This window comes from Xyrauchen texanus, chromosome 10 (assembly GCF_025860055.1).
Source record: "Xyrauchen texanus isolate HMW12.3.18 chromosome 10, RBS_HiC_50CHRs, whole genome shotgun sequence".
In the NCBI taxonomy this organism is placed as follows: Eukaryota; Metazoa; Chordata; class Actinopteri; order Cypriniformes; family Catostomidae; genus Xyrauchen; species Xyrauchen texanus.
The window spans coordinates 29650387-29665844 of NC_068285.1; the positions used below are offsets into that span (position 1 = coordinate 29650387).

At 36.7% G+C, this 15458-nt stretch overlaps 1 protein-coding gene across 1 annotated transcript in view; it reads left to right on the top strand.

Moving 5' to 3' along the window:
• LOC127650708 (CUB and sushi domain-containing protein 2-like) overlaps positions 1-15458 on the top strand; it is a 467844-nt gene that overhangs the window by 107964 nt on the left and 344422 nt on the right. Inside the window, exon 6 of the mRNA XM_052136305.1 lies at positions 12521-12685. Within this exon, the coding sequence (XP_051992265.1) occupies positions 12521-12685 (165 nt within the window). The remainder of the gene's footprint in view (positions 1-12520; positions 12686-15458) is intronic.

The window sequence follows — 15458 nt, forward strand, 5'->3', positions numbered from 1 at the left end:
CCACAATATAGATAATACTCTAAAATTTTTGCCGCTTGACACTTAACAATATAGTTATGTTTTTTCACCTGTAGTGTGATGTAATCCTACGATTAATTGCTACTGAGAGAGAGAGAAAAAATGTCTGAAATGCACTTGCACCTATCTGCGCAGGAGATGCAAAGAATGTGAGCTGCTATTCAAAGGGAATATATTCAGAGACAAACAGCCATGAGAAAAGCATTATACTATTATGAGTGTGATATGGATCATGTGAAGATGCTAATTATACATCATCCATAGCAGTTCACTTCCACAAGTTAGGACACACTGTATTCATATCAACTCTGAACTGTGCAGTTCACATGAACCATATCAAGACCATTCAAGATGGTTCTCTGGTATACACATGCTATAACTGTTTTCCTTTTGTTTATGAATTAAAGACATTATAGGTGTCATGACATGAGAAATCCAACTTTCCATGATCTTTTGACATTTAAGAAGTTGCTGTACTATAAAAAAACACACACTGTAAGTTTGAGAACTCAAAACATAAAATTTGACACAAGCCACCTGTCTTAGAGAGCATCTTATGACATTTAGATAGCATGGACAAATGGGAAAATAACCTATATCCTAATTTACTTTTGAACAGAAATCCACTGGTATAAACACTTACATATTATGAAATTATATTGTAATGTTATTGTAGTTAAAACTGCATATAAATGTGATAAGAACAAATTATTATTTAAATTAGTAGACCAGAGAAACATCACAAGCTAGCTTTAATGTAGCAGTCAGAATTCATTTAAATATGTAACGAACAAAATATACCAAAACAATTCAGATATATGATATTTGGTAAGTAAAATCATTTTATTCCAGACGGTCGATATAATAAAATGGCTGAAGTAGCTCTGCATCGGATCAGCAATAGAACAGGATATCTGTTTACTCTCAGCGCTACATGATACACCACAACGGACACTTCCAATGTCGACAGCTTCATTGATTATTTTGGGATTTATTTGCTTTTGACGCTTCTGGTGAAGACAGGGTGTAAGGTGTTTAACAAAGAAATAGGCTGTTTCTCCATTCCTGCCTCTTGCCCATTCTGTTCTGGGCCATCCTTCGACACAAGCCTAGTGCTGGTCTCTGGTTGGAGTATACGGTTACATAGTATGGTCACTAAATGTCACCACCACTGTGCATTATGCGGAACTGATGGCTGCAAGGTTAATTGTTATATATAGATGTTTCCCTAATGCCGATGCCTTTGGAAAAAATCTCTAGCATAATGGTATGGTGCAATTCATCAGCAAACTGAATCAATCTGCCCTCACTTTCTCCTCAGTTCTGTTCTGTAAGTCTCAGTTTTGTAGACAAGAAATACAGGATTGTTAATTAACACCCTGTTTAGGTCAAAGAACAAACACAGGGTCAATAGATTGTCTTTTTGCATTTGAAATCACTTTAGTGGGCGATTATGGTCAATGCAAGTTGCTATGCATTTGTGGATAGCTTCCAAGTTACTCTGTTTTAATCCAGCGCAATAAGTGTCAAACTGGTTCATTAACCATCAGGAACCTTGAAAATCTGAGATTTAATTTGAATGTCCTCTAAATAAGGAGCAAGGCCAATAGTGCACTGAGGGATGGTATCCTTAGTCAGCATTTGTCCTTATTTCTGAGTCCTTATTGATAATCAGTTGCTTTCCACTCCACTGTATACCAGCAAACAGACAGGTTTCTCTACTATCCCTGAATACAAATACATGTTACGCTGTTGGCCGTTGATTAAGGTAAGCTGCTTTAGGATTAGAGTAAATCACTATTAGTAAATCCATCCAATTAAAATGTTCTTCATAGAGATGATTCAAGCTGGCTCTGTGTTTTTGCTGATTTGAATCTGGTTGAAAGGGTCTTCATCTAAATTCATTAGAATTTGGTTAAAAGGTCTTTATTTGCCGGAACAAGAGTAGCAGGTGCTTTGAACCTGTTGTGTACCTGTATGCCTTTTTCTTCTTCTATGAATTAGAGACACTAAAAACCTGTGTCTTATTTGTAAGCTTTTTGCTTATTCTCACAAAAGACCTCTTGATGTGACTCAGATTTCATCTCGTCTTTCATGAAATCTGAAGCGTTTAATATTTAATACATTATGCACCGAAACTGCTATGATTTGTTTTTGCAGATTTGCTGTATTTTCATTTGCATATTTAATGCATTCTCTGAACATGACATGCATGACATACATGGTGTAATCAGCCTGCGGCAACTGTTTGACTAATCATCATTGTACGAGAAAAAGTCTACTTGTTTTAAGTATGTTTGAATGACTCAAATGATCTATTCACTCTCTGAGCTGATCTGTCAACTCAGCTGTTTAATAGAGTTGCCGAATTAACACAAGCTTTATTTATGAGTTCTGTGTGTTGTGCCTCCAGATGTTACATGATTTATTGCCAGATGTTTACCTGTAGCATGGTTCACATATCCTGCAATGAATGGGGACTTGCCATGTGTGTCACATTTGCAGTGTTAGGGAAGATACTTTGAATATCCATCCATCCATCCATCCATCCATAATACTGTATCTAAAACAGTTGTGCCAATAAATGTATTTTTACATAAGTAGTTTATTCTGTTCATTATATAATGAGCAGGGATTATTATTTACCCTGCTTGTTATGCAGGATGTTTTTCTTTTTCTTTTCTTTGCTACTGAAAGCATAGTTGTTTTTGCCTGAAATGCTTTGTTTTTGACTGATTTAGCATTAATTATGTGATTGGGAATCCTGTGAGAGTCCCACCCTGAGGCTTAACATCAAAGCGAGAGGAATTCCACCCAGGGAGGACCAAGACAGTTGTGAAGGTCACAGAGGGACACTGCACTCAGCAGGAGTCCTTGTACACATGTTCTCTTGCTTTCTCTATGGGGTGATGCATTTAAAAGCTGGAGATGTTTTCATGAAGTGCAGAGGCTAGAAAATGCCTTGGCATGTAAAAGAGTAAAGCCGGCACTGTCCGCGGCACAAACCTTTGTACTTCTAAGCCTGTGCAGATTTGTTTTTGTAACATAGCTTTTATAGTGTTTGTCAAATTTGAAGCTTAAAGTTGTTTGAGTGATCTGGCTGTACTGCTTATAAGAACACCTGCAATTGAATGGGGTGAGAGCTTTAGGTCTTGTCTTGTAAATCCTCAAATTATCCCTCAAAAATAATAGGGGACTTTTTCCTCCTTTTCAAAGGAATTACATTAACTTGTTTTAAATCTATAAGGCCACGAGTCCCTCACTGCATCCTCATTTCACATTTTAAAATGGTCTGATACTCTATTCAGTAATGTTCCTCAAGGCCTGCTATACCTTACCAATTTCACATTCATCTCAGGCTGGGCGGCAGCTTTGTGCAATTTAGAAACCGCTACAGAGGCTCTGATCTGCTTCTCCGATCCCTGTTAGGCATGGATTGATTTCACACGGATGCATGTGGAACTCTCCCAAATCGTAGGGTAATTTCTCAGTGGACACACGCGCACGCACGCACACACGCACACACGCGCACACACACTAATCTTGACAGGCTGTCTGTCTGATGTCATTTCTAGGGATACTTGCTAGTATTATTGTCACAAGGCATGTTTTTTTCTACAAAGATATTTAAAATCAAACTAACTCTTAAGTCGAGCTCAGACCACTGACAGACACAAAGAAAGTTACACATAACCTGTAAAATACAGCATGTATACACATAATATTTGATTCAAAGACAATAATGGAATAGGCCTGGTTTACCCAAAAATAAAGTCATCATTATTTACTCACCCTTAGATTATTTCAAACCCATATGCCGTATTTTATGTCTTCCATGAAACATAAAGAGCGATATATCATCGAAGAACCTTCCTTCTGCTCTTTTCTATACCAAAAAAATTTAATAATAATAAATGCCTGCCAAGCTTCAAATATATATATATATTTATTTATAAAAAAATTTTTTTTGCTATGGTCACTATGAACTGTATTTGCAAGGACAAGAGCTGCATAAAAATTATTTTTTGTAAGTAATGACAAAATTTTCAGTTTAGGGTGAACTACTTTAAGATTTGGTACTTTAAGATTCCTTTCATTGCCTGCCTTTTGGTTTACCAAAGCATATTTGATGCAACATGCAAGTACATTGTCATTTTTCATTTGTTTGAATGCAAGGGTACCATTTGCCCTCACTGCTGGATAGGATGAGTAGCATCATTACACACAATGCTTTAAAGAGGTATGTCTGTCTGGTTCTAAATAGCTTTAATGGCAGACTGGGGGGTTACTCTGCCTGTGGACAACTGGTGCGAATCGGCTTGTGAGACTGCCTGTTCTTAGGCAGAGCACTCGATACTAGAGGTGTGAACGCTGCTGTTTAATTAAAGTTTAACATTAAAGTTACGCAAGGAAACTCTGTCTTTGTCTGACACGAGGGCTCATCTGATGTGTGAAACAGTGAGACTTGATACAAACACCCACCCCAAAAACATCTCTTCCCTCTACATTCCTCCATCAGCACCAGCCCACCTCATCCAGGTGGACTTGTGCCTGTTGCCGTGGCAATGTGAAGAAACATAGTAAAGATCTGACTCTTGAGGATGTTGCTATGGATAGTAATTGCACATTTTTTGCTCATTTACTTCATTCAGCACTCCATATCAGCAAATAAATCAGGTTATTCTGAATTTGTAAAACACCCAAGATGTATTTATCTTCACCATTGGTGCTCTCTCTGTTCTGTGTGCGAGTATATAAAAGTGTGGAGGTATATCAAATAATGTGTTAGCCAGCAGGCCCAGTGGTTTGAAATTTTCTCAGCAGTCAAGCTGAGACACATTGAGAGTGACAAGACGCCTGCAGATTAAGATATTGGCCCTCAGTGTGCTTTAGAAACAGGTTTCCATGAAAGAAAAGGTATAAGAAATAAAAAAATCTGCCTGGCCAAGGAAGGTGTCTGTTGTGTTTGCAACCTTGGTCATAGAAAAACGTAATCTTCAATACAAATTAAGCTCAATTGACAGCATTTGTGTCATAATGGTGATTACCATAAAAAAATATTATTACATTGAGGCACTGTCAATGGAAGTGATGGTTTTAGTGTGATAAAATGACTTGCTAACCTTTTTCCCATAAAGTTATATCCAATTTTACAACTTGTTGCCATGACGTTGTAAACACTACAACCATAAAATTACATAAAAATTCAAATTTAAATAATTTTACAGCTCAAAAAACACATTTTGAAAGAGGGATTACTGTAAGTGCGTTTATAAAATTATAAGTTTTATATTTCTGCCTTTAAACCTTCACAAAATTGGCTCCATTCACTTACATTGTAAGTGCCTAACTGTAACCATGATTTTTATTTTTCAAAGGAGGAATTAGTCATTTTCTATTTATTTATTTATTTATTTATTGTGGTTATCAACATTAAGCCAAAAGGCTGTTGACTTAGCTTAACTTGTATTGAACATAGAATGTTCTCCAAGTACACAGTCTTGTAACTTTGTCTTTTTGTTTGATTTTCAGATACATTTTTGTTTCAAATAAAAGTTTATAATGTTTTGATTCACCTGGTTGTTTGGGTTCATAGCTTAGAACACTTTTACAGTAAAACGTATTTACTGAAATCATACTTTCGGAACCAAGACTAGCACTGTTGCACTCTATTGATATTTCAGGAAGAATTGAACACATGACCTCTTGCCCTTAAAGCAATAAATGTTCCTAAGCCTTAACATCTACTCCAGGGGCCGGGAACCTTTTTTCACTGAGGTGCCAGTTTTTTATTTTGTTTTTGGTTGATGCATTTTATCGAGTTTTTCAATAAAATAAAATGTTTATATTGCCCATAGACTACTCAAAAACACACACACACACACAAAAAAAATATGCAACAATTAATAGGTAACATATTGTAATATGGAATTGAGTACAAGTGTTTGTTCTGGTCTCCATACAATTACTTACATTTTACAATTGTTCATGAAAAAGTTCACTTCCCTTTTGGGCTGGGCGATATGTAAAAAAATATTTGAAAGATAGTCACCTTAAAAAATATCGCAATATCCGATTATATCGTCAACCCCCCTGCCGAGGCTCAGTGAATAATTTCGCTTATTGATTTTGCTTTAAAAATTTAATCAATTTATTGAAACACGAAAAACTTAAACAAAGTACATTATAAATTCAAATTGTACTTTAAAAAAATTGAAATAGCAATGTGATCAAAAATGAAACCAGTGTCATTGATTTCAAGATTTGCAATCACACCCACATTTTCTGCAGGAAAATTATATTTAGAATGTTTTAAATGATCATGTGTTGATGAATGGTGAGACACCATTTTTTTTAACAAAAAGCCAGTTGCGGCTTGTGAGCCATAGGTTCCCGACCCCATATCTACTCAGATGAGGGTCTGAGCCCCCTAAGACAGCAATCCTTGATTGACCCCTGAAAGAGACACTCGTCTCCATCATCCTTTCTATTTTCTTGCTCTCTCACTTTCTGACCCCAAATTCATGAGATATTCTGTTGTTTTGGTTCCATACACTCTGTTGTACCCAATGTTTGGAGGCTATCTGAGTGCTTTTGAATGTTTAATGAGCTTTGAATTGTCCATCTACAGTCACTGCTGCAACAGGATTTCACTAACAGCCTTCTGTTTATTCTCCTGTGTTTTCTAGAATACTTTTTTTCTTGTTGTACAAGAGTTATCACAATCCCAATTATGCTGCCTGTTTGTGTGTGCGCACATTTGATTTGAATATTTCCACAACCAAATGTGATTATGAGCTGACCATGCTTCCAATTAATTGACTCTGGAATCCTGCTGTTCGCACCACATCTTGGCTAAGCTTGGAGACAATAAATAAATAATTAAATAAGTACATACATTTTTAAATAACAAGCACACAGGATGGAGAATCAAAGCAGTTTTTCTCTGGGCAGGTGTTTAGCCAATTATGAGCATAATGTTACTGAACATTCAGTGTGAGACAGGCACCTTCAACCCCCAGTGGCTTGGGAACGTAAATTGTGCATTTATTAAACTGATCTTCTCTCTACCTCCATGTCTACTTTTCTGCTGACACAAGGTACACAATAAATACATACCCTGAGTGTACCCCTGAGATAAAATAGATCCAGATAAAAGACAGAGCGATCATAGCCTTTGTTACTCAGGGTATTGAGAGATGCGAAAAGTCTCATTGAAGCTAGAATATTGCTGAATTTCACCTAAAGCCCTTTGGATTAAGTATGACTTCATAGTCCTCTGTCTAAATCTTGACTGAACTGTTGACATTACACATATAATATGCAAAAATGTGCTTGAACTTGTTGAATATTACTGCATGAATTGACTGGATGTGACACAGAAAGTGATTATCCAATGACCAATGGTACAAATGTCTTCAATAATCTACACTAAGAGAGAAAACATAGTGTCTGTGTTCTTCAACATGTTAAGTGGTGATGCTCGTTCAGGCAAAGAAAGGGTTCCTGATCCATTCCAACCATTTCCCCCACTTCTTGTTGTTTTTGTCTCCAGTCTCACTGTCTCTTTTAATCAAGTGTCAGAAAGACTAAAAGTAATTATTAAATAAATCGAAATTACTTTAAGACCCCACGCTTCAGTTTTGAGAATTTTAGGGTGTTTTTAAAAAAAAATGTATTCGTATATATTGCAGTGGGGTGAGAAAAAGGCAGAAAAAGGCAGGTTGTTGAATCAGGATTTGGAGAGGCATTTATTTAAAATAATAAACAACAAAACAAAATTAAAAAAGGAGAATTAAAGTGTCCAAGGGAGTAATTGTCCAAACAAAGGGGCAATCTGTAGCGCAACAGGAGTCTGTGAAGGAAGGCGGTGTGGCCATAGAATGTTCCAGGATAATTTACTCATAGTCTTAGTTACGTCACAGCCATGCATAATGATTTGCTTCTGACTTGTCAGTTGCGGATGGCTTTGAGTGTGAGGGGAAATTCTTAATATATACAGCATTTGATTGGACAAAATATGTGTATTTTTGCTCAGTTTTTCCATTAAAGAAACAGTAGAAATATATATTTCTGCTAAAAGTGAATGTAGCCAATGCTACACAAGGAGTATACCAGCATATCGAAGGCCTAAAACCCAGCTCACAGTGCATCTCATCCAAAAAGTTATTTCAGCATCTAATTTTAACAGATATTGTTGGGTCAATCATATGGTTGAGATAAAGATACTTTTAATAGATGCATTTTCTGAGTAATCATGGCAGAGGTTTGACTCCATACTTCAGCACTCAATAGTGCTTCGTTAGGAAGGCTTCAACCGACTGAGTACCTGAAAATGCATGAAAGACCAGAGACAAATTAACATTTGACTTGAAAGTCAATTTTATTTCATGCACAACTAAGCCGTCTCCTATTAGGTAGAACGCAATGTGTGTCATTGCAATATACTGCATAGCTTGAAGCCACTAATACTCAACTTTTATGTGGAAAGGTGGTATTTGCAAGAGATTGCATGTCTTGCATGTTGCGTGCAGAGGGTGAAAAGTGTGCATTGCAGTTGTCTGGTAATTGTTCATGCACAGAAAGGCATTGATTGAACCATTGCTCAACAAAGCAGAAACTGCTTATTGAGCTTATGTGGTAGTTTGTTGGGATCAATTTCACAATGTCACTTCTAAAGTATAGCATATAGAGAGTGGTGGGCGTGTCGAAGTGGGTTGCAACCAGAACTTTCATTACCATTTGTGTCTGCATGGACACATGTGTTTCATATCATTGTCTATACATATGTCACATACAGATAGTGCCAGGTAGGTAAATGTATGTTATTATTTGTGACTCATTTGTGTTTCTCTCTTGGCTGCAGCATAATGCATAATTGCCATATGTTGCTGCTTTGGTTATTTTGTGCTGGTATAACAAATCAATCCCCATAAGCATAAAATCAGTTCTGTACAATTTGGTGCAGAAATATTGCACGATAAGCTGTTCAGTTTATGGGCACCTTTATTGTTGTGATCACACATCCACACTTTAATTATTTCTTTGCCTTGCCAATTCATTTATGAACATCTCATTTGCTCCACTGACATTTGTCAGGGAATGAATGGGGGGGGGGGGGGATTTGAAAATGAGGATCATATCCAATTCCACCCTGCTGAATAAAAAACAAAACAACAAAAAAACAGCTTAAGCCAGGTGGTTTGATGCTCTCTCAATTTGGCTTGGCTGGCTGGACTGATCTGTTTAGATGGTTTTTGAGGAATTTTGGGCACTTCGGGAGACCAGCTAGACCAGATAATCACCAGCTTGGCAATGCTGGGACACCAGTAAGTCCAGATAAATTCCAGCATTACCAGGCTGGAGACCACCTAGACCAGATACATACCAGCTTGGACAGGAGCATCACTTGCTGTTTCAGCACATGGACCGGATATAGCAACCCTTAAAATGGTTGAAGCAGTCATTCTGCAAGGATGGCACAGTCATGCACACAGAGTCCTGTGAGTTATAGACTGGAGATGACAAATGCAGTGGGGCCATGGGGAGAACAGTATACTTGAAGTGTTGCAAGACCAGTAGGGATTGTATGCTTATGAAATAGAGAAGCATACTGATGAAATGCACAAGGTCATTTTTATTTATGTTTATGCACAATCAGAAAAGAACAGTGGGGAATTGATTTGCTGTTTTGTGTTTGTTTAAATGGAGGACATGTGACAGAGGATTCTAGTTAGCAATCTAGCTCAAATAGATTCTGTTAATCATCCCAAGGACCCACTCAACCCAGGTCTTGTTAAGGTCAACATGGAATGGTGTTTGCGAACCGTTTTACTTCCATAATCTGGTGGATTTCTGAGTGAAAATAGCATATTCAACTAGAGGGGAAAGTAGGCCTGGACTTTGATTTGATCTATTAGGAAGTTATTGGAAAATGAAAAGTGAATGTTACAGACCAGAATGGAGTTAGGTTTGGAATGGGACAAAAATGGGAATAATAATAATAATAATAATAAAAATTATAATTATATATATATATATATATATATATATATATATATATATATATATATATATATATATATATTTTCTTTTTTTTTTTAAAGCAATATCACATGAGCAAGAGTGCAATATGGCTCTACATCAGCACTGCTGTGATCCATAGGTAATCACAGCAGTGCTGATTTAGGGCCATATAGCGTGAGTGTGAGTGTGATATGTATTTTATACAAAAGTTCATGTAATGAACAAGTAAATTAAAACAAATGTGGAAAAACTGAGTACGGTCATAAAAAATGCATTTGTGCATGGAACTACCTTATTACATGACAGATCAGAATCTGCCGTTGCTGGTTCAAACCAAATGAAGCATCCAAGCCTCCATTAGTATTTCAAAAATTTCATTTCAGAAATAGTATCACTGCTTGTGCCGTTTCAAACAAGTCATTGGATAAACAAGGATGTGTGTGTGTGTGTGTGTGTGTGTGTGTGTGTTTGTGTGTGTAGTTTTAATTGGTTTACTAGGACTTTTTCTTTTAGGTTACAAACTGGTAATTACAAGGGTATTATGCTATAAATGTGGTGTATGACGACATTTCTAGTGTCCCCATAATTTAAATTGCTTAAAAAACATGCGTAACAATGTTTTTTTTTAAATGTAAAAATGCTGAGGTTTAGGGTTAGTGAATAGAATCTATAATATGTACAGTATAAAAATCATTATGTCTATGGAGAGTCCTCAACAATCACCTGTTGCCACTCCCAAGCAGAAATGCTGTCAGCTTTCTGAACATCAGCTTTATCAGTGGTAAAATTGCGGTCTAAGCGGGGGTATTTCTCACTATTTCGCGGTAGCCAGTGCACAAGAGTCGATTACTATAGAAACCGCAATGTCCTTTTTTTAGTCTGATTATTTTAAACAGCACCCATTGTGTAATTAATCAGTCTTTTGTGTCTCTCAGTTGTTCATTTAAATCCTTTTAAAGCAATTTCATAGCTTTAATAGTGTAGTAATAATACAAGCGATCACGAAGAGCTGTTGTATTTAAACACTGGCTGACATGGATTCACTTCATGTCACCTAACTGGCTCATATAACACAAAAAAATGATCTTTTGCCACCACCTGCTGGCTAACATATGTAATGTCAAAAAATACATGTAAAAAAAAAAAAAAGACAAACAGTTGCTCTTAACACATATGTTCTGCTCTTACACTTTAGTTTAGAACAAAGAGGGATTTGTGACATCAGCTTAAAAGGAATGTCTTTTTCAAATTCAAAGTGTGTTTTGATGAAAGATTATGAAGACACAATAATTTTTTATTTTGTAAAATGTGCAGAGATAGATCTTTCCTCTGTTAACATATTTCATATTGATACAGGAAGCTTGGACGGGAAATATTGAAGGGCTCATCCCTTTTATTTTCTTTAATTAACTAATAGTCTAGTTACGTCACAGCCATGCATAATGATTTGCTTGTCAGTTGCAGATGGTTTTGAGTGAGGAAAATTCTTAATATATAAGGCATTTGATTGGACAAAATATGTGTATTTTTGCTCAGTTTTTCCATTAAAGAAACAGTATATTGAAGGCCTAAAACCCAGCTCACATTGACTAAAAGCCACAAAACTCTCATTTCTATTGTTTTAAGCAGGATCAATCTCAGTGCCTATCTTCGTGTGTAACACGTCTCTCTCTCACATGTTCTCACATGTGCTATGACAAAACCACTTTCCTAATCAGTGCTGATGGAATTAGCAGTTAGCCCGCCCACATCTCTTTCTCACTAGCTGTGTTGCCATTTCCCTGCACTACTTATACCAGAGACAAATTCGTCTATTGCAGCGTTTATCCTTTCTATCGTGTCATTTCCATTCTTGGAAGCATTATAGGTACTCCTGTGCATTGTGGCTATGCGTGTGCTCATGAACAAAATTATACTAGCATGACTTTATTGGTCTGAACAGATGTAACAGCGCACTGACTTAATGGAAGCAATGTGCAAACATCTGAAAGTACATTATAGGAGAGCTTGAATGTAAAACAGAGGTTTGTATGGTTCCTCTTGACCTCAGATTTGTTCATGTTATGAGATAAGTGACAATAGAAGGTGGAGGAAAAGTTAAAATTATTGGGAGTAATTGTGATGGATTGGAAGAACCTTTCAGGTTCACCCTAACTCACCCTTTTTGACAGAGGCTATGCATTACAGTGATTATACCAGTGGGTAGGGGTGTTCGTGCCACATTTACAAGTGGTGAAATTACTTAATGTCCGAACTTGAGTGGCAACAGCAATGTGATAAAAGACACCAATGCTCAATAAATAGTTTTATATATATATATATATATATATATATATATATATATATATATATATATATATATATATATGTATATATATATATATATATGAAATAAACAATTCTTCATGCAAGTAAATAATGCATGTAACTTTCTCTCCCTCTCTAGCCCTTCCAAGCTACACCTGTGGAAATCCAGGCCAGCTGCTCAATGGCATGCAGCAGGGCTCCACTTTCAACATCGGGGACAAGATCCGCTACAGCTGCAACCAGGGCTACGTGCTGGAAGGCCACACTGTGCTGTCCTGCCTGGCCACCTCCTCTGGCACAGCAGCCTGGGACTTCCCCCTCCCGTACTGCCGAGGTGAGCACTGGAGCTCAGGGCTTATGTACACTTTTTCAATCTTGATTGGTCATATTGCTGCCTTTTTTTTTTTTTTTCCATCTTTAGGCTGCCAAACTTTCATATGTTCCATTTTGTGGGGTACTTGGCCGAGTGATGTCCTTTAGGCTTTGTTCACATTGCAGGGAAAATCAGTTTTCTCTTCTTCTCTCAAATCCTATTTTCTAGACTGACTGTTCAAACTGAAAGTTATATGTAGCCAGATTTTTATTTTTTCTGTTTAGAGTTCAGTTGCTTTTGCTAGCACATCCACATTTGTTGTCATAGCAACGATGCAAACATGCATATGTGAATGAGTTTAGCTGTTGATGTTTTGCCATTCATTATGTTTTCATGAGGACAGTATCCAAATCCTACATATTCATCATGGACAACAGCTCAAAAAATAGTAGAGGTGGCATCTGCAATGTTTATTTCTGCTACGGTTGACACCGCTCCCATTTAAGCCGGGACGCCCTGTATTTTGGGGTGTAGCGGAAAGTCCTGTATTAATGATTTTGGAAAGCAAGATGCTTGAATAGGACCCATGTGCTGTTTTTAAGCTCTCACAATGCTAAAGCGTCCTATATTCGCATGAGTCATTCAGTACCTTATCGTATTGAGGTGGCTCGCAACCTGTGTGGGTTACCACACAATAGTGCATCTCTTTGAGTGAGTAAAGCAAGTGTCTGTATTATTGTAAAACGGTTTGCACTGCTTTGGCTGCCCTGTGACTGATACATGACATATTGGGCCATATATTAAAATATGTTTCATTCAGAAGAGATCAACCCTATGCCCTGTTCCCCTCAAAGACTCTACCTTCCACTGTGACAGTTTTGGAAGGCTGAGAGTTGTAATTTAACAGTTATTTTGAACTCAATTTATTGAAGATTATATTCTTATCGATCTTACAGCATGATCATTATTATTACCTGGGTGTCCAATTTGATAATAATCTAAAATTTGATACGCAGATCAGTACTGTTGTAAAGTCATGCTTTTTCCACCTTCGTATACTCACTAATGTTAAACCCTTTTTATCCAAGAGTAATTTTCAAACTGTGATTCACGCCTTTGTAACATCTCGTATAGATTCACTTTTACAGCTGGTGCAAAATGCAGCTGACAGACTTCTCACTGGGACTCGTAAGTACGAGTCTGTCACACCAATTTAATTACGCTGCATTGGCTTCCAAACACGTGTAGAATCGATTTTAAAATCATATTATATGTTTCAAAACATCTATAACTCCAATCTTGCGATCTTGGTTACTCATCGTGCTTAGAACCAGACTTAAAAAAGAGGTGATCATGCTTTTAGTGTTGCCTGTCCAAAACTGTAGAACAGCCTACCTCTTCATGTCAGATTATCACCTTATTCTCTCACACTTACAGATATCACACACTTATTCTCTCTGGCCTTTAATATTCCATAAACATTGTGTAATGTTTAATTTGATCATAGTACTTGTTATTTTAATTTGTTGTGTGTTCTATCTATTGTAGTACTTCTTTTTATATTGAACAGCACTTTGGTCTACCTTAGTTGTTTTTAAATGTACTCTGTAAATATATATTGATTGATTAATTATTATTATTTTCCCTTTAAACTGCCCTGTGAAGATATAATGTCCTGTAAGCCATTTGGAATACAGCATTTGTCTCCTCATCGCAAAATCTGATTTATTGGGACGGTTCACCAAAAAATGTAACTCCTCTCATCATTTACTCACCCTCAAATCATCCCAGATGTTTATGACTTTCTTTCTTCTGCAGAACACAAACAAAGATTGTTAGAGAAATGTCTCAGCTCTGTAAATCCATACTATGCAAGTGGATGGTGATCAGACCTTTGAAGCTCCAAAAAGCACACACAGTAATTGTAAAAGTCTTATGCCAATGTGCCAACGCGTTTACGTCAAAAGAGAGGCAGTTTGTACTGAATCCTCTCATGGACGCATTGGAGAGAGACCAGAAGTAAACAAGTATAGTGAAACAGAGTTAAATATTGATCTGTTTCTCACCCAAAGCAATCGTATCACTTTAGAAAGCATTCATTTAACCACTGTTGTGTGGCTTAATTTTACTTTGAATGTCTTGCTTTTTGGAGCTTCATAGTGCTGAACACCATCCACTTGCATTATATGGACATACAGAGCTGAGATATTTTTTCTTTTAAATCTTCATTTGTGTTCTGTTGAAGAAAGAAAGTTATACACATCTAAGATAGCATGAGGGTGAGTAAATGATAAGAACATTTTCATTTTTGGGTGAACTAACCATTTAACAAACCGTCTCCAACAACAATTTAAGAAAATTAAATTTGATTTGACCATTCAGGCTGGGGTGCATTAACAAAAATCAAATTTTAAACCACCTAGGGATGTGGTTTGGATCAGGCATGTAAATGTTTGATTTGAAGTGTTTATTCTGTTCAGACTAAAAAACCTACAATTATTTGAGTCAGATAGGTCAACAAAATCTGATTTGTTCAGCGTATGTGAACATAGCCTTATATGCCTCTCGATCAAATTGCTTTCCATCTCGATTTTGTATTGTAGGGAATTCGATCAATGGCTAAACGATCAGCAAAAAGGCCAGATTGAATCAGATGAATCAGATTGTCAGTTTCATCAGCCAATAAGATTGATTTATTTGTTCTTGTGGATGTGATCTTTAGGATATACACCGCTCAAGGCCTTCTAGCTGGCCATGACTGATGCAATCATGCTTTTAGTGATGTATGTAATTT